We start from the raw sequence: 24,126 nt of genomic DNA, 5'->3' as shown, positions 1-24,126 counted from the left end.
ATCTGTAGTATTTTGGTGTGCCGAACACGAATATAACCGTGAAAAATTTGTACTGGCTCTCGTTTTGAAGATATTCATATACCTCATTTTCTATGTTTCACTGTGTAAATTTCTCCAGTAGGACTGCAGCAACATCCGGAATAATGATGTAACATTGCATAATACCATCATGCTCACATCATCCACAGTTGATTGCATCATTTTCTGATGCAATGCAATACTAATGCCATGCGGCTGCTGAAGTAAGTTGACGTCAGCAGTGTACTATACATGTGTAGGCCTATTATACTAATGCCAGGCGGCTGCTGAAGCTGACGTAAGCAGTGTACTATATAAAGCCCAATCAGATAGGTTCAGCATTTAAAATATTTTAGACGTTGTGCGAGACAGTTCAAGCTACTGTTACATAAAACTTATTATTTTATCCATTTACGTACAATAAAGAACAGTAATGCCTCGAAAGTGTGTTAATACCGCGGACAATTTTTGCTATATTTGTGGGGAAGTGACATTTGCCAACCAGAAGAAAAGTATCAATTCTCAAGTGAAGAAGGCATATCATCTTTACTTCGGATGCAAGGTTGGTGACCAAGACAAGCCTTGGGCTCCGCATATATGCTGTGCTACATGTACAACACAGCTTTCACAGTGGTTGAATTGCAAAAGGTCATCAATGCCGTTTGCAGTCCCAATGGTGTGGAGAGAGCCAAGCAACCACCTAAATGACTGTTACTTCTGCTTGGTTCCTCCTCTTTCCGGCGGAATAACGAAGCGAAAGAAGTCGAGAATAGTCTACCCAAACATTCCGTCTGCATTGAGACCAGTTCCACATGGTGAGGGACTTCCTATTCCAGAACCTCCAGCAGAATATTCTCTTGATTCATCTGACGAAGACAAAGGCGAGTCGACCTGTTCTTCTCCTGGTCCATCAGCATGCAGTGATCCAGATTTTCACTGTGGTGCATCATCAACCCCACACAGAATAACACAGGAAGAACTAAATGACCTGATTCGTGATTTGGACTTATCAAAGAACAAGGCAGAATTGCTAGGATCAAGACTCCAACAATGGAATCTTCTAGAAGAAGATGTCACAATTACTGCATATCGAAAGCGCCACCAGCAATTGGAGCCTTTCTTCAGAAAGGAAAGTAATCTGATATTCTGTTCCGATATTGAGGGCCTCATGAATGCTTTAAAAATCACTCATGACCCACAAGAATGGAGACTATTTGTGGACTCTTCGAAACTGAGTCTCAAGGCTGTGCTTTTGCACAATGGAAACATTCTTCCATCTATTCCAGTAGCGTATGCTGTCCACATGAAAGAGACATACGATAACTTAAGGCAGCTACTGAATTCCATTGAGTATAACAAGTACAGCTGGCACCTCTGTGGTGATTTGAAGGTAGTTGCCCTTTTAATGGGACTGCAGCAAGGATATACAAAATACATGTGTTTCTTATGCGAGTGGGATAGCCGAGCAAGGGAAATGCACTACATGAGGAAGGAATGGACTCACAGGCAGAATGTAGCCATTGGAGAGAAGAATATCCAACACCCAGCTCTGGTTGAGGCTCAGAAAATCTTGCTACCACCCCTTCACATCAAACTAGGTTTGATGAAGAACTTCGTGAAAGCCATTGACCGGACTTTGCCAGCATTCCGATACCTGCATGAAAAATTCCCTCGACTCAGCGAAGCAAAGATTAAAGAGGGAGTTTTTGTGGGTCCTCAGATTCGAGAGCTTTTCAAAGATGACCGGTTCAACAACTTGCTGGAAGGTGACGCGAAACAAGCATGGAATGCTTTTCGCCTAGTTTCTACAAACTTCCTCGGAAATGTTAGGGCAGAAAACTATAAGGAACTAGTAGAAGACATGTTGATGAAGTATAAGAAACTTGGCTGCAATATGTCTCTAAAGATTCACTTCCTTCATTCCCATTTGGATTTCTTTCCTAGCAACTGTGGTATTGTTAGTGATGAACACGGCGAACGTTTTCATCAAGATATCGCAACAATGGAACAAAGATACCAGGGAAAATGGTCCACTACAATGCTGGCTGACTACTGCTGGACACTCCTCAGAGATGCTCCCGAACAGCTGTACAAGAGACAGGCGAAGAAATCTAAGATGTAGTCAATGACTTGATTTTTTATAGGTAGGCTATTACAGTTGACCTTTTACTATTGGAATGCATTTCGTTATGTAAACATTAATTTCTTGCAGATTACAAAAAAAACTAGAGCCAATTTTGCAATTTGACTGTCATATTCGTGTTCAGCACATAAAAATTGATAAGAATTGACTAATTTTATTTCAGTAACATGACTTTTGTAAAAATTTGTTGTCCAGTGTAATAATCAGTAAGAGTGATTTAGTTTTTTGAAAACTGGGCCTTTCTTGTTATTTATACAAAGATGATATAAAAAATAAACCTGATCTGTAATTTCATGCATGGCTTCTGGTAGGTTACGCTACTATTCATGCTATACAATTTTTGCTTCCATCCCTTTTTTCCCTAGGTACAGCGTGTGATGAAAATGGTCCCTGTGCTTTCTGCACTTCCGGTGAAGCAGCGCTTGTGGTCTGTTGATTGTGATGATCGGGCGCAAGAGATAGAGCTGTTTAGAATAGTACACAAATCAAGCATGTTACTTTGACCCATTAAAGCCCTGATGTTAAGTGCAAAAAGTCGTTATGCCAAAATCAGCTGAATAATACTGAATCTAAAAAGATATTGGTTTTAAACATTATTGGGTTCTATTAAAATTAGATAATATCGACGTTTCATCACATTATGACCCAGGTAATTTCCCCCTCGAATTAAGATGCCCTGCCCATGCCATTTCCACATGTGTGCGAATTAATCCATGTTGATCGGTGATATCCGTGGGTGAACATATTTCAGCAAAAAGATAGCACGCATTATAAGCTAACAACACGTTATGTCGAGTTGTCTTCAGCCCAAGCTCGCACTTCAGTGTATATTCCAACGTCCAGTTGATGAACAATGTTCATCCGAGTCTTATTTTTATCTAATGCACGCTTTTCTTTTCAGATCCACTTTAAAAAGCGAGCCTGCCCCTCTTCATTCCCTATCGAATAAACTTGTGCAGCACGTGCTAATGTTGTTGTTTTTAGATTAGCCACTAACGGAATTCGTTGAATGTTTCGAATCACTACTTTTGGAGCACTCCGGAGAAAGTTCGGAATTACGAGCGATTTCCTTGATTGAATTAATGGGTGGCATCCCTTAATTCTAAACTGAATAGTTCAACGTCGTTTACACCTAACATCTTGCTATTTAAAAGAACGGATCATGTCAGACAACTTATTTTAACAAATCGTTTCTTTTTTTTCTTTCAAATCTTTATTAAGATTGGAAGAACGGTGAAATGTATGTATGTATGTATGTATGTATGTATGTATGTATGTATGTATGTATGTATGTATGTATGTATGTATGTATGTATGTATGTATGTATGTATGTATGTATGTATGTATGCATGCATGTATGTTGGTTTGGTGTGTGTGCGTGTGTGTGTGTGTGTGTGTGTGTGTATTAATAGCCCGAAACATCTAGTTTAGTTGTCACGATAACGATAATCCGTGACTAAAGTTGAATATGTTTTTGATTTGTTATTGTTTTAATATTGTAAATTAATCAGACAACACCACTAAAATTAAACAAATCGGATTTTTTAATATTAATTTGTATGGATATATATGGTCCCCTAAAGGTTCGCTATGGTCCCTTAAATGATCTCTATGGTATCCTAAAGGATCTCTATGGTCCCCTAAAATGTCATTGAATAATAGCAGGACTTAAATCCTTTGCACAGAGAGAGAGAGAGAGAGAGAGAGAGAGAGAGAGGGAGGGAGGGAGGGAGGGAGGGAGGAGAAGAGAGAATATACTCATGTTTCCTCTACATGTGACCATTAAAGCGACAGGAGCAACGGAACCTTCTGAAACATTAATATAAGATGTACGTACTTTTATGCCATGGAATAAAAATAGAGACTTTGCAAATTACTGTGGATGAAGAAATTACTTTATATTATGTTCGCAATGAAGGTATATCAAAATCATTGAAACTTTGACAGGTCTAGAGTAACAGCGTGTTTCTCTTCGTCGAACGTACCTTGAAGACAATGTCAACCTGCTTCGTGTGGGTCCGATAAAGAATTCTCAAGCCGGCCCTATCTCTTTACCTCCCCTGATGACGAAAATATGATGGGACATGCGTCTGGTCACATCTTACCTAAATCGGATAATATCTAGATTATAATCGCAACTACTTATCTAAATTATTTCTCTAACCTGACCGTTAACTCTTTATGCGCCGTTAATATTAAATATGTCAACCAAGATCACGCAAAATGTTCCTATTTGTTACACGTTAAACATAACAGAACATTTTCATCCTGATGGGACTTTCTTTCTACCTCTCCCTTGTTTACTTCCTTTCTATTATTTGCGAAGAAATTTATATATATATATATATATATATATATATATATATATATATATATATATATATATATATATATATATATATATATATATATATATAGAGAGAGAGAGAGAGAGAGAGAGAGAGAGAGAGAGAGAGAGAGAGAGAGAGAGAGAAAGAATTGGATAAGACAACCCTTCATTATATTTCTTCCTGAGATTATAGGATATGAAAGATAAAATGTGTAGAATACAATACTCAGTGTGATTCCCTACGACTGAGTCGTATTAGCAAATTTCCCTTATATTGTTTTGCAATATATAGATAAATATTTCTCCATGTTTATGGATTAAATATTTAGATCATTATTAATATAAATATATCCATTGTCTTGATTCTGACCCTTGAAACATTTAGAATAGAAGTTTCCATTAAGTGACAGCATTTGCAGAAAATGGTAATTGCGACTTAGGTCAAATAGAGAGGTATATGATCTTGTTTACCTTGCAATACTCATTCTCGACTCGAATCATTCTTACTGTATAGTTCAGGTTTTTATTTGGCTGGATTCATTTATTCAAATTATTATTCGCTGGAATTAGAAAGTGCTCAATAATATTCTCGGACAGAAACATTAATTTGGAATTATAGTGAATTCAGACAAGGACATTTTGGATTATAATATTGTGTTACATCAAAAGACTGTTAGTACATCAATACACTCCAGACCGTTGGCACATTAGCACGCCCATGACTACTAGCGTATCAACAAATTCAATATCGGAATTTATTTGGAACTTCTTACATATGGACTTGTGATGGAACTTTTAATTCAAAATTCTGTATTTTTTTTTTAAATAAAAGTTTACTTTGTATACTAGGGAAAAAAGATTAGTTGCTGAATTTTATAGTTATACTCGTAAACCAAGTAATAGAAAAGAGCGAAAATCAACAAATCTTGCAAAATTCAACAAACAATTTATTTCCCCAGAATACAAAGTGAAATTTTAAAAGAACTTAAATTATAGTGGATTAATCCCGAAAAGCCCTTAAAGTTCTACCACAAGTCCAAGTGTAAACGCATAGAATTCCATTTGAATTCCAGTGGTGTTCCAAATAAAATTCCAATACTGAATGTGCTAATATGCTCTTTGTCTCAAATGTACTAATTTATCAATGGCCTGGAATGACCTTTGTCTCGAATGGCTAATGTGTCAATGGCCTTGAATGTGGCGATATTTTAAAAGTCTTGATGTAACACAATAATATAATCCAAAATGTACTTGAATGGTTTCGCAATAATTCCAAAATAATGATTTAGTCTATAAAAAAAGGTATTAATGAGCACTTCGTAATTCCAGTGAAAACTTAATAAAAGTAAATTCTCCAAAATTAAAAACTAAGCATTAATAACTGAATAAAACAATAGGACTGATTCCGTTTCGGATGTTAAAGAAGGAATGGCTAATTTTAACAACATTGATGTAAAACAAATAAAAGGCAATAATAGAACTCAGATGTAGGCCAGTTTCCTTTGGAAACATTCAAAGTTGTCAACAAGTTTAGAAATTTGCAAGTGGAGCACTAATGTCCTCGATTCAGATTAAAATAAACGTGTTTATTTCCATTAATAATGATCTGAATACTTAATCTAGAATCATAAGAAAATATTAGCTATGTTTTATGTTGTTTACAAAATAAATGTCACTACTTAGGTATACCATCAACTTGATTTTGGACAAAGGTCAGTTACAAAATACAAATATACATAACGTATAATCATTAAGAAAACCCAACAAACAATACAATTAAATATACATAACACACACATACACACAGACACACACACTCACACATACATATATGGTGCAAAACTTTCGAATTTGAACAATAGACAGTGACATCTACATCGAATTCGATCACAATCGAAATTGTGTCTGACATCTTCTTGCGAGACAGAACCTTGTTTCTTCTTGAAGACTGGAAGAAAATCGTAGGTAAAAAAACATTTCATGTTGATCTCTTACAAGCAGGCGCAACATGACATGTTTCAAACGAAAGCAGATCATTTGCTTCTTCATCGGAAGTTTACAAACCTTCTAAATCAAAAGAACACACTTTTATCTCGTGAAGGAATCTGTGTTGGAATTAATCCCATGAATGATGAATATTACTTTTCTTCACAAAATTGTTTAGGTGTTTGAAGTTATTAGAGGACTTCCTTATTTCTTAGACACGGGTATTTTTACATTATTTTTATTTCTTGACTGAAAAGAGTACTTTCTTACTGACTTGTCTACCTAAGCTTCATAAACGAAATATTCACTTTAACAGGAGAATGGTGTACCCGGCACGCACGCTATATCTTCGTATGTAATAGATTTTAACGGCAAGTTAGCACCGTAATGGCCATATTTATTCCGATTGAAAGTAATGTGAACGGAGTGTGATGATGTACTAACAATCGTTTGATGTAACACAATTGTATAATCTGAAATGTAACTATTAAGAATCGCACTTAGAATCTTTAGGGCGATAAACATAAATAAACGTAAGCATGAAGTACAGAATATAGAGTATGAATTGTTAAAATGTCAGTAAAATTTACAGAAAATAACAAATAAAGGTAACGAATTCACAGTCCTTAAACTATAGGGCAAAAATATGGTATATAAAAATCTGTTATATAAACCGCAATCTCTGAAACGATCAAACATATCGGTTGGTATATCAATATTACGGTCCTCAAGCGAAAAGGAAAAGATAGAACAGTGTACTCGTCAACAGTTTAATGTCTATGTTATCTTTATTGACGAGAAACAATAAATGCAAAAGAAAAACTTGTGTACCGACAAGAACGTTGTACAATCCTGATGAAGAGTGCACCAAAGTCATGTGAACTTGATCCAGTTCCAACGTCACTGCTGACTGAGTGCTTTGATCCAGTATTGCCTTCACTAACTGATGTTATTAATACCTCTCTCATCATTTTTCAAAACTGCCATTGTAAAGCCTCTGCTGAAGAAACCAACACTAGACCATAACGATTTAAAGAACTACCGCCCAGTTTCTAATCTCCGATTCATATAAAAAAATCTTAGAAAAGGTTGTTCTATCCCAGCTTGTATCTCATCTGATTTCAAACAGTCTTTTTAGCAATGTACAATCTGCATATCGCCCTTGCCACAGTACTGAAACTACTCTTCTAAAAGTAGTTAATGACATTCTCTCTGCGTTGGATACAGGAAAGATTACAGTTCTCACCCTCCTTGATTTGTCTGCAGCATTTGACACAATAGACCATGATATATTACTTCACCGTCTCCAGCATGTATTTGTCATTCATGATACAGCCTTACTGTGGTTCAAGTCCTACTTGGTCAACAGGACACAAATTGTGTCTGCAAATGGAATACACTCCAGCCCAGTTGATATATGTTGTGGTGTTCCACAGGGGTCTCTTCTTGGACCTGTTCTCTTCATTCTATACACTCAGCCGCTCTCAAGTGTCACAGATCATCATCCAGTGTCTCACCAATTTTACGCTGATGACACCCAAATATACAAATCTAGCCACCCAGCTGAAGTTGATGCTACCATCCAAGGTGTAGAGAGGTTTATTTTATGTTGTGTAATCATGGATGACATGTAACAAGCTGCAGATGAATGATGATAAAACTGAGGCCATTCTGATTACAACATAAAGACTTTCTCATTCACAACCTTTATCTCAAACAATAAATATCAGCAACACCAACATTAAATTCACACAATCAGTACGAAACCTAGGTGTTACTCTGGACAGCACTCTCACATTGCACCAACATTTCATGAACATATGCAAGGCTGCATATCTTGAGCTGAGATGCATCAGCTCCATTCGTAAATATCTATCAGTTGATGCCACTAAAACACTTGTGTGTTCATTAGTACTTTCAAGACTGGACTATTGTAACTCAATTCTGTCTGGTTTATCTCAATATCTACTCCAAAAACTTCAAAAAGTTCAAAACACAGCTGCTGGGATCATACTTAGAGTACCACGATCAGAGCACACCTCCCCGCTGCTCTGTACCCTACACTGGTTATCCATTCGATCCAAAATCAAACACAAAATTTGTTCTCTGTGCTACGTTTCACTGACGGACTCTAATCCAACATACCTATCCGACCTCACCCAAGTGTATACACCAGCAAGATACTTACGCTCCTCTTCTGACAATCGTATACTCATTATTCCCACTATGAAAGCAAAGTCATATGGACCTAATAATGTTTCCTACCTTAAATATTCTCAGCATGTTTTTCATGTTTTCTAATTTCATGGTGTTTGTGTTTGTAATCATATCATTAAATATGTTTTTTTTTTTATTATCTTATAGGTGTTGTATAATGTTGTAAAGCGCTTAGACTCTTAGAGCTTCTAAAGGTTAGGCGCTATACAAAGTCCTCATTATTATTATTATTATTATTATTATTATTATTAAATAAAATAGATATAAAGAGAATAGATGTAAAGAGAATAGATGTAAAGAGAATAGGTGTAAAGAGAATATTGTTCCGGACAATATTATATTTTAATCGATGATATCATTCCACCTTTCCGCTTTTTCTGCGACTATGGGTGGCCAAGCGGTCTAAGTGTCAGCCTGCATTCGAGTCTAGGTTCGACCATTAGGGCCTGTTATTTGCTAAAAATGTAATTAAACCCGCAAAAATCACAAATCAAAATCCTTTTTTTCTACAAGCGTAGTTTATGGTGTTAGTGTGAACGACAGAGCCATGCAAACATATTTTGATTTTGCCTCGTGGGATCTAATGCCGTTTTTCAGCACATGAACCTACATACAAGCTTTCTTACATTCCCACTTTTGTTGAGCTGAGTCTCGAACTCAGATGGACAGAGGTGAGATGTGTGACTGATCTCTAAAGGACCACTAGACCACCTAGGGCATTTCGTATGCGTCTGTGTTTAAAAAAATGCATGATCTTAAATGACAATGTCGACTATTCCCTTTCAAATAATTGATCTTATTTGGATATCGTTCTTAAATCAGACTTTGATTTTATCAGTAGTGCCTGTGGAATCTTAGCTACTAAGACAAGGAGTGGTGTGCAAAAGAGAGTTTTAACAAATACTTTTCTTAGATTTAAAATTTTATCCGAATCCACATAGAACTGCATTGTGTCGTATGTGAAAAATTACAATCCTACAGTTAGTGTAAAATTATACATTGTCCTTGCAGTGTACAGACAGCTATTGTTGAATGGTACATTGTCCTTACAGTGTACAGTCAGTTATTGTTAAAGGGTACGTTGTCCTTACAGGGTACAGCCAGCTATTGTTAAATGGTACAATGTCCTTACAGGGTACAGTCAGTTATTGTTAAATGGTACATTGTCCTTCAGGGTACAGTCAGTTATTGTTAAATTGTACATTGTCTTTTACAGTGTACATCCAGTTTTTGGTAAATGGTACAATATCCTTACAGCGTACAGCCTTTTATTGTCAAATGGTACATTGTCCTTACAGACAGCTATCGTCAAGAGTAAAATACAGTGACGAGTCATTTTGGTCTATTCGGTTATGAACTTTGATGCGAGTGTTCCCATCTGAAATCACCGAAGGCAAAAGGTACATATAGATAAAAGGTACATATAGATAAAAGGTACATATAGGCAAAAGGTACATATAGGCAAAAGGTACATATACGCAAAAGTGAGAAATCCGGCCTTTTCATGATCAATACAGTATTTCTCTTTTTGTTCATTTACATGAAGCACAGTTTTGTGGAAATTGTTAGGTATGTCCTCATAAAATTTGATGTGTGCATTCACTTCTGCAAAATTTACACGTGTGGTTGTAGTGACCTATTTTTCCTGCTCAAGTGGCTTTGGTTATTTATAAACTATGTATCGGCAGGCAAAACATACCATTCGACAGAATTTTCTATGGATTTATTCTTTTTACAGATTACCCACATAATATCCATTGTAAATGTCAAAAAAGAGAAAAGTCTTTAATTTTTATTGCACTTATTTCATTGCGTTCATTCTTGATAATTTTCGTAACTACAAATTCATTCTTATACTTTTTATTCATGTATATTAATGGCTTCGATAAAAGGGGATGGGAAACTTATTCTTACTTCTGCGCCATCTAGAACTAAGTACAACAAAATATTTTGTAGTCGTAATACCGCGTTATTTCCGAATGTACAACGATACGTATTATGTTATAACACAATGTACCTCACTGCGTATTACGTTATACCTCAATTACATTATGAACCAACCATTTAATCTTCCTGGCGCAAGAATATGGAACTTTTTTAAAACCAAATTACGCCTCTCAATAGCTGGAAAAAAATCATACTCTGAATTATGGAAAAAAAACATCATATTATATCCCTTTTAATCTCTGAAATTTTTTTTTATCTCGAGACGAAAGAAAATATCTTGGCGCAAAGGAAAATCTTCCCCACCACCGAAAATGGTCAGCACCTTATGGTAGATGCTATTGTTCTGTTAATTGTTGCAAACGTTGTAATTAAAAGAAACCTGACATTATTCTGACATAAGACAGCTTGCTGATATAAATATGAAGTGTTGACACTGAAATTTACAATTTACAAGCTGTACCATTGATATAATAGGCAGTGGGATGCCATCACACGAGAAAGCTACTTATCAGAGAGGGCCAAAAGTTGGATTCGTTCCGAATATCGTTAACAACATCCAATTTGGCCACCACGATAGCATACATAATACGTGTCAAACATGAAAATGATTTTATTCTTGTTGTGGGTTTAATACCACTTTTCAGCACACGATAGGCAATGGATGACGGTTAGGATAACCAGTGAAGAAAATCCTGGAAAAGCCCAGGAAAGTAACACCAACCCACAGAAGCTTCTGGCAAGCTTTCTCCCCCCCCCCCAAACACATTTGGCCGAACCCTAGAGTCGAACCCACGCGCGCATAGGTGAGATGGCGGTGATCAAAAAGGCGAGCGCTTTTTATCACTCGGCCAGCCGTGGACCCCATAATGGAAAAGAAGTAGTGCTAACCGTACTGCTAACATAAATAGTATTATGCTGTTAGTACAAGATTTCCTACTATACGTTATCAGAAGGGATCATTTTTTAGATGGGGAAAAGTATGATGTATTTGCAACAAAAAAATAATGTTAAATTTATTGTCATTTACTGAATGGCAAAATCAGTGTCCGCCCAAGTTGTTTGTATAATTTACATAATTAAATTTATATTTACACACCTGATTTTGTCGTGACAACCAGTTGTTCACTAGACAACAGACGCAGTCGAGATATCTCTGATGGTGTAACTTCTTCACCCATCTTCCTGTCAAAAGGCAAAGATCTAGATGTGAGTTGGGTCAACAGGTGCGAGTTGTCACCGTCTCCTTTAAGGTGAAAGGAGATTATTCACACACCGGCAGGGCTGGTTTTAAAATAAGTGTCTTTGTCATTGTCCATTAAATGTGTCGATTGACACGGCTTCATTGTCCATGTTTACCACCCCCACCCCCGAAAAAATGGACGGTTTCATTCTGTTTAAAGAGGGGACATAGGATGTTGCAATTCACTTACCGAATATATACGTGTAAGAAACTTATGGTTAGATGAAGTATCTGATTAATGTTTGATTCGTTCTATGAAGCAACGTCTTATGGAAAGAGATTGGTTCAAAATTGGGGGGTGGGTGTTATGCTATCGTGGTGGGGGTGCTGAAGTTAAGCTCCATATCTCAAATACAATTATCATAAATTTGGACCTACCCTCTAGATTAGCTACATAAATTATGTTGTTGTTTTTTTTTGGGGGGGGGGCGGTGCGAAGTGCTTGTCTGCAAAATTCATATTTTACTGCAATTTAATTTGCTTTTAACGTGATTAATATAATCACACAGTTATTTGCCTCCCTAATTTCGCGTAAGTGTGATGTTCATGAAAATGTAGTGATTTACAGTACAATATTCCAGCAATGTGTAGTGGGACCAGCTGTTGATCAGGAGTGTGCTTATGCACACGACACGACAAAAAAAAACCAAAGGAACTGTGGAAGTACCAAATAAATAACAGGCTGGGAAAATGTAATGCTGGATACATTAATCTATGATATGTCATACAATAATGGGTTTTCGAGTACAAATCCCGACTTTATCGCCCATAAGAGTTGTTTCATTACCTTACAATCACGTCAATTAAAAACGCTAACCGTCCGTAATCTGTCGAGTGAAAATTGATTTTATCAAGCGATCCAATAACATGGCAATTGCCCGGTGTAAATAAATCCTTTTATTTTCCATTCAAAGTAAACTGTCCATTTTCTTACCGCTTATACTCGTATTAAACAAGAGCAGAGGTAAGCAAACTTTCCAGTGCAAGTGCCGCATATACACAAATTTACACCTTGTCGCGGGCCGCATAGTTCATTAAGTAAAATAATTAATATTTAAAATAGCAAAAACAAGATGTTTTTTCTAAATAACATCTAATTAATTTTCAGTTGTTAATATGTTGTTAATATTTGAAAACTTAAACTTAAACTTCAAAAGAAGCACATTTATTTGATAAACAGAGTAGCATAAACAGAGCCGCATGAAAGCCCTTGGCGGGCCGCGCCGCATGCGGTTCGCGGGCAGTAGTTTGCCCACCCCTGAGCTAGAGCGACATGCTTTAGATGGGCAGGGCAGCTAGGACAATGAATGTGTTTACCTAAACTATATAGTACTTGTAGATGTAATATAATTTCCAGCCTTAAACACGAATAATTAAGAAATCACTGTCAATACAAATGCTTTCGTTACAAATACAATAATAGTTGTTATTAAAGTCGGATACACATGTGATAATTTCACTGGAGTGTATCCAATTTATAGATTAAACAGACACGTCCACTGTGCATCTAGTGCGTGGATCAGTGCAAGCGGTATTTAATATTTTACCATATTCTTGGCGTACTAAGGGTATATGGCGCCAGGGCGACGCTGAAGGCATAAAGGGTTTTAGGCACCCCGAAACCCTTGGCTCCCGGAGCAGCCGTTCCCGTCCGCTGCCGTCACCCCGTAAGTACGCTACTGACCAAGCTTTAAAAAAGAAGTAAGCTACGAACTTGTTAAGTATACAGTTGGAAATTATTTTTCTTTCCATTATTTTATTATGAACATAACTGTATCGTTTTGATGAAATTCATATTACTAATTATGGCCTAATATGCAGACTGATTTAATCAATAAATTGTTAATCATGATATAGTTTTAGGATTATCAAATTTTGGTGTTAAAGGTCCTAGTTTCGTTAGATTTGATGTTTTTGTTGTTGTTTTTGTTACATATCCTAATGTGTTAAATCTGAACTTGGATATTTTTTGCATCTACGTGGATATATGCAGTGCATGACAGCTTCACCGCACATTCAGGAACGTCTAAACGATCATGCTGGAAAGTAATCATAAAATTTGTCTTATTAAATTTAAGAATATCCATTAATTAATATAATTATACAGGGCGTTCTGACTGAGCCGACGGTCTGTTTGCTCAGCGTTGCATCAATGAGTTAATTCAAGGTTGCCTAGCTGACTTACCATTTTCTTATTTACGTTATCATCGGCGTTCAGTCGATCAGAAACGACCTTTCGACCTCATTCACGCAAAAAATCGATATACGTGGTATGTGTCATTGTAGGTTCTTTCAAGATCAACAGAATCATTCAGCGTTGCCACGTCTGTTTTAGTAGAAGCATCGTAACATGTGCTTCCAAAACTTTCCTCCACTAATTTTCATAAACTCCTTTGTTATAGCAAATGAGGACTTTAAGAAAGGAGGAGTGCTAAAATCAATGAAAACCGAATGTTTTGACTTAATAGAAACAGGAACGGAACACGTCTATCTGAACGGCCTAAAAAAGGAAGGTGGCAGTCATAAGACTTCATACCGCGGAGACGTTTCCCATAATAACATTTAATTGATCGTAATAATGCGGTTGAAATTATCTAGACTTGTTTACATTAAATCTGCGCATTTATTATTCACTCTTTTCAAAAGAATCAACTCAACAGCCTTTTATGTTCAATTGAAAGAACAGGCCAATGGAAATGATTTTTATAACACCTGCTATAGACAACAGTGCCTCGTCTCGAGTAAAAGTCAATGAAATGCATTGCTAACATGAAAACGAGTTAAAAATGTAATTATTATAGAAGCTGTGCGTCTGTTGTTAACAACATGCTGATGGATCAGGCTTTATGGGCGTAATGATTTGAAGAATGTTTTGGATGGAACCGCTCGATTACATATTTTTCAATTATGTCGAACATGTCAGAACCAGCCATTGAAGGTAAGTTGTGTTTTGCGACGCACTTGTGTGTCTGTTATGATTAATCTTTCATTTAATAATGACAAAGTGCCTTTTCAATCTGCGGTCGAAATATTAAAATGCTTCTTCACTCATTCATTCAATCGCTCGGCAATATTTTTGATCGCTCGCTGCTTTTTCCTCCCTTCCTCTATCATTGATTCAGTCTCTTCTTTTTACATTATTTCTTTTCTCACCACCATTTTTCTTAAATAATTTCTTTTACCAAATGTATCGTGTTGATCGTCGCTAGAAAATATTTAAATGTGTTTGCTTACATGCAGCCTTGCAAAATAAGCAACAAAATTAGCTGCAATTTGAATTTGTAATAAATTCAGTCGAAGGCATGACACTCATCGGATCGTGTTTAAGGTGTGCCAAAAAATGCCGATGTTTTGGAGAGGGTGGGAGTGGACAGATCTTATTTAAATACTCCACTATGAATAAATTTAGTCGCTACTTCGACAAATTCTTTTCCTCAGTATCAGGATCAAGTTACAGAAACTAAATGTATATTTTTGTGATATCCATTTTAATCTACCAGAGATACGGTCAATAAGCGCATATTGCCAGATATTTCATACAGCATGAGCTGGTCCGCACGAAAATACAATTTTATAAGACGTTAGTGTTGAGGAAGAGCATTACATTCTGACGTACAGGAAACACGTGATACGGAGGATTTATGGGTACTGTTGCGACGTCGCTCGTTATGACTTGATTATATATACCGACCATGTAAGATGGGGGTTGGGATGGAGCTACCCCCGCTTTAAATTGTAGACCCAAAATAACGCTTGAACCAAAAATTATATTCAGATAGAAGAAAAAATATTCTGGTTGAAAATAAAATTCTAGCCCCCACCCCCATTAAGATTTTAGTCCCCTAAAGAACACACATGGGTCTTCAAAATGTGTCCTTGATCTGGGTGTCCTTTATATGGATATTGAATATTAAATTAAGTCAGGAAACAAGGTTAATAAACAGTGTCCTTTACTATACGGTGGTCTGTTTAGGAGGTTGCCACCTATGTAGGTTTAATTGCTTTTTAAAAAATTAAATTGTATGGATTCAAATTGCCCCACAGAAGTTGCCAGGTTGAATATGTTATATGATGGACGTCGTTTCCATAACAATAAATACGTTTCAAGAGAATATGTTATATGCTGTATGTACTTTACATTACGATAAATATGTTCTAAGGGTATATGTTTTGATTATTGCTTTCGTTTGTACGGACTTTTTTAAACATACCTCGAGAAAACATGTCAGTCTAATCTTAAAAAGTATATGTAGTACATAATTGATGGTCGCTTTGGAAACATGGAAACTAGTTGAGATAGTGTTGGACAGAGAGAGAGAGAGAGAGAGAGAGAGAGAGAGAGAGAATAACTGCGCAGTAAAGCGAACGCACTTCGATAGATCAAGAGTATATTTCGCGAAGTCGCAAATATGAAATTTAAGGCGATGAACACTACCTGCAAACCGATCATTACTGTTACTAATATTGATACTGGTGTTGTAATACAGTAGAAGTAGTTACAGACAATTACCATTCATATGGGACATAATGAGGAAAGAAATGGAGACTTTAAAAGTCGACCATACATTTGTTTGAAGGTGAGACAGCGAAAAGCTGCTGTGACTTTTATTTTTAAATTGTTCACTTACGGTTTAAACACACCTATATAACTGACAAGCTTTATGTCAGTGAATATCTGATTCGAATTACCGAATTTTTTAAAAATTGTAATCATATAACTTGAACACTATTGATACAATAGTAATCATAGTAATCATTTATCTAGAACACTGCGGATACAAAAGTAATTACAGAAGTGGCACACTACTGATACAAAATAATTACAGAAGTGGCACACTATTGATGCAAAGTAATTACAGAAGTGGCACACTATTGATGCAAAATAATTACAGAAGTGGCACACTATTGATGCAAAGTAATTACAGAAGTGGCACACTATTGATGCAAAGTAATTACAGAAGTGGCACACTCTTGATGCTAAGTAATTACAGAAGTGGCACACTCTTGATTCTAAGTAATTACAGAAGTGGCACACTATTGATTCTAAGTAATTACAGAAGTGGCACACTATTGATGCAAAGTAATTACAGAAGTTGCACACTATTGATGCAAAGTAATTACAGAAGTGGCACACTATTGATACAGAAGTGACACACTATTGATAAAACAGTAATCATATAACTCGCACACCATCCACAAAATAACAGTCATATAATTGGCACACCATTCACAAATTAGCAGTTGTATAACTGACAACCACTGAACAAATAGCAATCATGCAATTGGCACGCCATTGACAAATTAGCATTCATATAATTGGCGCGCCATTGACAAATTAGCAGTCATATAATTGGCACACCATTGACAAAATAGCAAAATATTAATCATTTAACTGGTTCACTATTGATAAAATCAGAGACATCTAAATTTCTCTAATATAGGGAGAACAATGTCATCCATGTTCTGTGATCGGTGATTCAACATTTCACAGTAAACTGACTCACACAGAAACGGTATTGTAAAATATCGAGGATTGAAGTGGACATACAGAAACGGTATTGTAAAACACCCATATTTGATGTGAAGATACAAAAATGATATTGTAAAACATCCAGATTTGATGTGAACATACAAAAACGGTATTGTAAAACATCCAGATTTGATGTAAACATACAAAGCGGTATTGTAAAACATCCAGTTTTGATGTGAATATACAAAAACGGTATTGTAAAACACCCAGATTTGATGTGAACATCCAGAAACGGTATTGTAAAACATCCAAATTTAATGTGAACATACAGAAACGGTATTGTAAAACACCCAGATTTGATGTGAACATACAGAAAAGGTATTGCAAAACACCCAGATTTGATGTGAACATCCAGAAACGGTATTGTAAAACATCCAAATTTAATGTGAACATACAGAAACGGTATTGCAAAACACCCAGATTTGATGTGAACATACAGAAAAGGTATTGCAAAACACCCAGATTTGATGTGAACATCCAGAAACGGTATTGCAAAACACCCAGATTTGATGTGAACATACATAAACGGTATTGTAAAACACTCAGATTTTATGGGAACATACAAAAACGGTATTGCAGAACATCCAGATTTCATGTGAACATACAGAAACGGTATTGCAAAACACCCAGATTTCATATGAACATACAGAAACAGTATTGTAAAACACTTATAATCTGAAGTAATCTGAAGTGAACATCCAGAAACGGTATTGCAAAAGACTCAGATTTGATGTGAACATACAGAACCGGTATCGTAAAACACTAAGAATCTATTTTCTTTATATATCCAGTGATTAATTCCGTATTCTGTATCCTGTTTGTAATAACTGTATCTTTATCACGTGATTAATTCCGTATTCTGTTATCTTTTTTGTAGTACTTCTGTCTTTATCGGGTGATTAATACTGTATTTTGTATTCTCTTTTTAATACTTGTATCTATATCAAGTGATTAATTCTGTATTCTGTATTCTCCTTGTAATACTTGTATCTTTATCACGTGATTATTGAAGTCTTTAGATTCTTTGTTTAACTTATATTTTGGCTGGGATTTAAGTAATGGGAAGAACTGCACTTTTAAAAAAACAACATAATCGTTAGCTGTAGCAGCATACATTTCATGACATGCCCAAGTTCTTGTGGGTTGTGAAATAGTAGAAACCGGGGTGATCGGTGGTTAGAGCGTCGGACACACGACCTGAGGAGTGCGGGTTCGAATTCTACCCAAACCATCCTAGGTTGGTTACCATGGTTCAAGTATCTGGGCAAGTCGATATACTATAATTAATCGTGGCATTTATTTGCCGTTAAATAGAAGTCAGTCAGTCACACCATCGTGCAGCAGAACGCAGAAAGTAATACGCATAGTACGATCTCAGAGATCTGAAATGAAGGGAAAACAATCAGAATAAAGTTACACGTTTTTTTTTCTTCTCGATTTTTTTAATAAAATATTATTTTAACGCCATTTTTTTCCAGCCTGGATGGACTATAAAACTGGTCAGTATAACTGGTAGAGAAAGAACACGGAGAAGACCCCGGTAAGACCCGGGGAAGACCCCGGTAAGAACCACCGACACATGGGAAGTTACTGGCAAGCTTTCTCAAAAATACCCACACTGGCCGAGACCGAGACTCGAACCCACGGGGACAGAGGTGAGATGGCATTGATCGGCAAAGTCGAGCGCTTTAGACCTCTCGGCCACTCAGGTCCTTAGACCACTCGGCCACCCGGGGAACCTAGAAAATGCCGTGCACCTGACTTATTTGTGCATAGAGTAATTATAGAATTAGATTATAAACATAAAATACTTTTTCGACTTTTATACTTTGTTTTGTTTGTTGAGTCTTATGCTAAAAGGAGAATAATTAAATATAGTCCAGGAGAAAAATCGGGAGAAATTTGGCTCCAGTTTCGAGAAATAAAAATAATTACTGATTGTAACAGATTTTGCTCTCTTTTGCCTTGCTTTCTTTTGTATGTGGTTCTGGGAACGTAGCCAAATTCAAACTGAACAAGGCCTGTTTACTGTGTTAGTTTAGTTATTTTAATGGCAAATAGAACGTTAGTCCCACCTCGTTGTCACGACATGTTAACCGCTAAGTAAACAGACCTGATTTACAATAATTACTATTTTATAGCGTGTTGATAGAGCCTATCGAGTGATTTGGGATCAAATTAAACATTTAGTCTAGTTTCAGATTATATATATATATATATATAATAACACGAACACTATAACGCTAGCTATAGATGATCCTAATTGCATAAGAGATGCACGAGTTTGTTCAATTTTCTAAAAATTTTAGTAATGTAACAAATCTTTTAAAAGTTAACCTTGTTATCGAAGTGTAATATAACAGAAATGTAAGCCTTAAGTACTGTATTTTTCCACGAAGTAAAGTTCTAATTAAAATTAAATAGAAATTAACATCGAAGTATGTTTGTAAAATCTATATTTTACGAACGAGTTCAATGGCTACGATGACGATCTCACGTCGATATACAATGCTTATTCAGATGTCAACCTTGGAAGCAGGTGATTGAGGCGCTGATTCTTACATGATCAAGGCGGTTTTAGCTTGTTTGACTAGTACGATTTGTGAAGACACTCGTTCGTATCATTAAATTGAACTTTCTGTAGCTGCCTGGGGACAGATTTTTATTAGTTGTAAACTACCTTATAGGGGGTATTTGACACAATTCGTGTTTGTGGTAATTGATTGTATAATAGTAGCCATTATACACAGGCAAAAGCGTACAAAATTTGTTTGGCCGCTCGATAGAGTTTGAGCCATCATCGTCAATACTTCTTTAGTGATCCGATAAATGTTTGCATACAGCAAACATGGCATGATTTCCATATAATCAAAGGTTCTTTTTATTTCCGCAAATTCTATTTTCAATTTCAGATGTGAGTGTTGTTAAGCCTGTGTCTTTTGGTCCTGCCAACTACGTGCTGCTCGTGCTCAGCGCTGGGATTGGTTTAGGGCTTCTGGTCGGGTTAATTATTCTATACTATAGAGAGGTCAGACGAAAACTTGAGGCCAAAGAAAATCTCAGGAAACAGAGACTTAACATGCGCAGAAAGGGCATCAGTGGCATGTCCTCAGCCTACTTGCAGAATTCAAGGATTGAACTGCTTGAAGCTGAAAGAGAATTCGAGAAGACTTCTTATCTTGAAATCTCAGAAACGCCAACATCGGTGCGAGTAAGCTTGCACGGAACACCATCTTCCGGAAACTACAGCACGTGATATCCGGTCATTAGGATGTATATAGCACTTGTGCATCACAATAATGTGAGTTAGATTACCGATATGCTGACACGATTAACCCAATGATGGGAAATTAGAAAGCAAACATATGTAAGGCATGCTGGTGTCCGCAACATTTCCTGATAGGAATGCAAGGCTCTTATAAATATGGTATGGGATAGTACAGGTAAAATGCAAGGCTCTTATAAATATGGTATGGGATAGTACAGGTAAAATGCAAGGCTCTTATAAATATATTATGGGATAGTACAGGTAAAATCTATGGCTATGAACACGAATCGTAAAATAATATTTAAGTATGGATATCGCCTCCTTCAACGGATTTAAATCTTCGATCAAAGGATGATTGTTTTTCTCTTTCTAAGTGACATGCAGCATACATGGAATGGAGTTTGATATTATACCATACAGGACTCCATTCTTTGCTCAGTCCAACAATATAAGTATGCGGTATGTAGTCTGAATACCCGTGCGACGAAATGGAGACACCAATGGATAGCAATAAAGCATTGTTTAACAGTGTTGATGCAGATTTTATGGTTCTTACGTCAACTAGAATTCCTAAGGAGACGATTTAAAATGTGAGCATGGTGCTAGTTATTTTGATGGCGTTTGTTCGTAGAAGTATAAACATACCGTCATGTTCTTGGGTAAATAGTTGCGTTATGAAATTGATGGAGAGCATTTGTGGTCTTTTCTCTGAAGAGTCATAATTAAGTCAAAGGTCAATCAAGTGCAGATGCCCTGTAAAATCGGTAAAACGAAGCGTCATATCACATTTTAATCTTATGGTGTAAACCTAATATAGTTTTGACAATAATATTTAATCAATCATGGCCTCTAATTCCTCAGAGGGTGTCAGTTTTTTTACTCTAACAAACGTCATATCCTGCTTGCCATACATATCAGACAGGTCAACAATGGATCTAAAGAAATATTCTTGAAAGCGCAGTAAGTGCCACGAAGAACGGAAGTTGGTGCTAATTTTAATCGGACACACTAGGGATTAAATTAACGTCAGAGGTTAAATGAGTTAAAAATAAAACTGTTCAATTTTATTCAAACTAGTGCAACCTAATGACTATAAAGAATAAAAGGTTAAAGTATGTGTTGTATGTCATGGCTAAGAAAAAAAAGCAGGTGCTCAACTGACCATCCCAAAGGCAATTTTATTGCACAATTTCGAATTACACAGCGCTGTTTTCCTATTGCTTGTATGGGTTGAAGTACTGCCACGCAATACTTGTCTGGGTGGAAATACTGCCACGCAATACTTCTCCGGGTCGTAATACTGCCGCGCAAAAAATACTTGTCTGGGTCGTAATACTGCCACGCAATGCTTCTCTGGATCGGAATACTGCCACGCAATACTGGTCTGGGTGGTAATACTGTCATTAAGTACTTGTCTGGGTCGTAATACTGTCACTCAGTACTTGTCTGGGTCATAATACTGCCACACAAAAATACTTGTCTGGGTCGTAATAATGCCACGCAATACTCGTCTTAGTCGGAATACTGCCACGCAATACCTGTCTGGGTCGAAATACTGCCACGCCAAGCGGTCGTTTAATTTTGCAGAAAGAACGTTATTTCATGTTTTGTCCTCAGTTTAAAAGACTTTACCAAAGAAAATATTAAAACAATCATGGAACAGTAAATGTCATTTACTCGTAGAAAAATAGTTTCTGATCGATGGCATCATGGCGTGCTAGGTTGTAAGCACGAGTATTATTGTTTAAGAATAGCGGATTGTGTACAGATTAATTCTCGAGTTGTTAACGTCACTTTATTGATCTACATATTGATTACAAATGAGACACTAGTGATAGATACATTGAGATTACTGGCAGATACATATAGATTAGTGGCAGATACATTGCGATCACTGGTAGATACACTGAGATTACTGGCAGATACATCGAGATTACTGGAAGACAAAACACATTATCATATCAACTCGTCATAAATCGCCAGACGCGAAAGAAACATGTCTAATTCGACGGAGCAAAATGATAGCGACTGCAGAGCAATACTGATCCAAGGCATGCGCATAGAGCTCTAGTGCATTTTTCTAACATTCCTGTGTAAAACGTAAGACATAATTATACACATGCATACCGTAAAACAGTTGGAAAGGATTTTCACCTTAGTGTTCCTGATGTGACTATATCGACAATATGACAATATTAGTCCGTCTCCATTTGTATTGGTTTTGTTTTCTTTGCTTTGTTTGTTTTTTGTTTTGTTTTAGTAAGACAAGTATGTCCTGTGTAATAATCTTACTGTCTAGGTAAATGTATCCATTCCATTGGTCATATAATGACGTATTGTGTAACGTCTATCTGTATAGACAAATGTATCCATTCCTATGGCCATATAATGATGTATTGTGTAACGTCTAGCTGTCTAGACGAATGTATCCATTCCTATGGTCATATAATTTATATCCTGTTTACTGCCTTGCTGTCTAGGAAAATGTGTCCAATCCTATGGTCATATGATGATGTCCTGTGTAACGTCTTGCTGTCTTGACAAATATATCCATTCCTATAGTCATATAATGATGTCCTGTTTACTCTCTTGCTGTCTAGGCAAACGTATCCATTTCCTATAGTCATATAATGATGTCATGTGTAACGCCTTGCTGTCTAGACAAATATATCCATTCCTATAGTCATACAATGATGTCCTGTTTACTCTCTTGCTGTCTAGGCAAACGTATCCATTTCCAATAGTCATATAATGATGTCATGTGTAACGTCTTGCTATCTAGACAAATGTATCCATTCCTATGGTCATATAATGATGTCCTGTTTACTGTCTTGCTGTCTAGGCAAACGTATCCATTTCCTGTGGTTATATAATGATATCCTGTTTAGCGTCTTGCTGTCTAGACAAATGTATCCATTCATATGGTCATATAATGATGTAACGTTTTGCTGTCTAGGCAACTGTATCTATTTCCTATGGTCATATAATGATATCCTGTGTAATGTATACAGTCCAATATTGTCAGACATATTATTCTATTTACATGAAATGTGCCTAGTACACCAATATGTTAATATGGCATAGATTTCATCGTGAAGGTGAGAAAGACAGTTCAATAAAGAAATACTATTTTGCTTCAGGAAAACCGCTCCAAAATAACCATACGTAAATATACAAAGTGTCCCTAATAACTAAGCTATGTATGTATGTATGTATGTATGTATGTATGTATGTATGTATGTATGTATGTATGTATGTATGTTGACAACAGCTTTTGTGTTTTTCACCTCATTATTTCTTTGTTTTTTTCACTCGTCGACGTATGTTATATTCCTTACTAACAGACAAACAAAAATAACATAAATATGTCTTGCTGATATCGTTGTGAGGAGATCAATTTGTATGGTTTAATAGATTAACTTAATCCTTTGTGAAAGTCTATCTATG

The 24,126-nt window shown here is 36.3% G+C and overlaps 1 protein-coding gene across 1 annotated transcript; it reads left to right on the top strand.

The window, feature by feature from the left end:
- The first annotated feature begins 14,238 nt into the window (after positions 1-14,238).
- On the top strand, positions 14,239-23,249 carry LOC149798103 (uncharacterized). Its single transcript, XM_089963188.1, has 2 exons — positions 14,239-14,819; positions 20,324-23,249. Exons 1-2 carry the CDS (start codon positions 14,789-14,791, stop codon positions 20,665-20,667), a joined length of 375 nt encoding a protein of 124 aa, XP_089819314.1. The 5' UTR covers positions 14,239-14,788; the 3' UTR covers positions 20,668-23,249.
- Positions 23,250-24,126: the final 877 nt, after the last annotated feature.

Source organism: Sinohyriopsis cumingii, chromosome 6, assembly GCF_028554795.1.
Source record: "Sinohyriopsis cumingii isolate HCF-2022 chromosome 6, ASM2855479v2, whole genome shotgun sequence".
Classification (NCBI taxonomy): Eukaryota; Metazoa; Mollusca; class Bivalvia; order Unionida; family Unionidae; genus Sinohyriopsis; species Sinohyriopsis cumingii.
The sequence above is the reverse complement of the archived record's forward strand: the minus strand, read 5'-3'. Positions and strand labels throughout refer to the sequence as shown.

Bases quoted from the DNA above. Each gene is read 5' to 3' on its own strand.
- LOC149798103 (XM_089963188.1), top strand. From the start codon at position 14,789: ATGTCGAACATGTCAGAACCAGCCATTGAAG. The intron at 14,820-20,323 runs GTAAGTTGTGTT...TTTCAATTTCAG, and splicing joins GTCAGAACCAGCCATTGAAG to ATGTGAGTGTTGTTAAGCCT.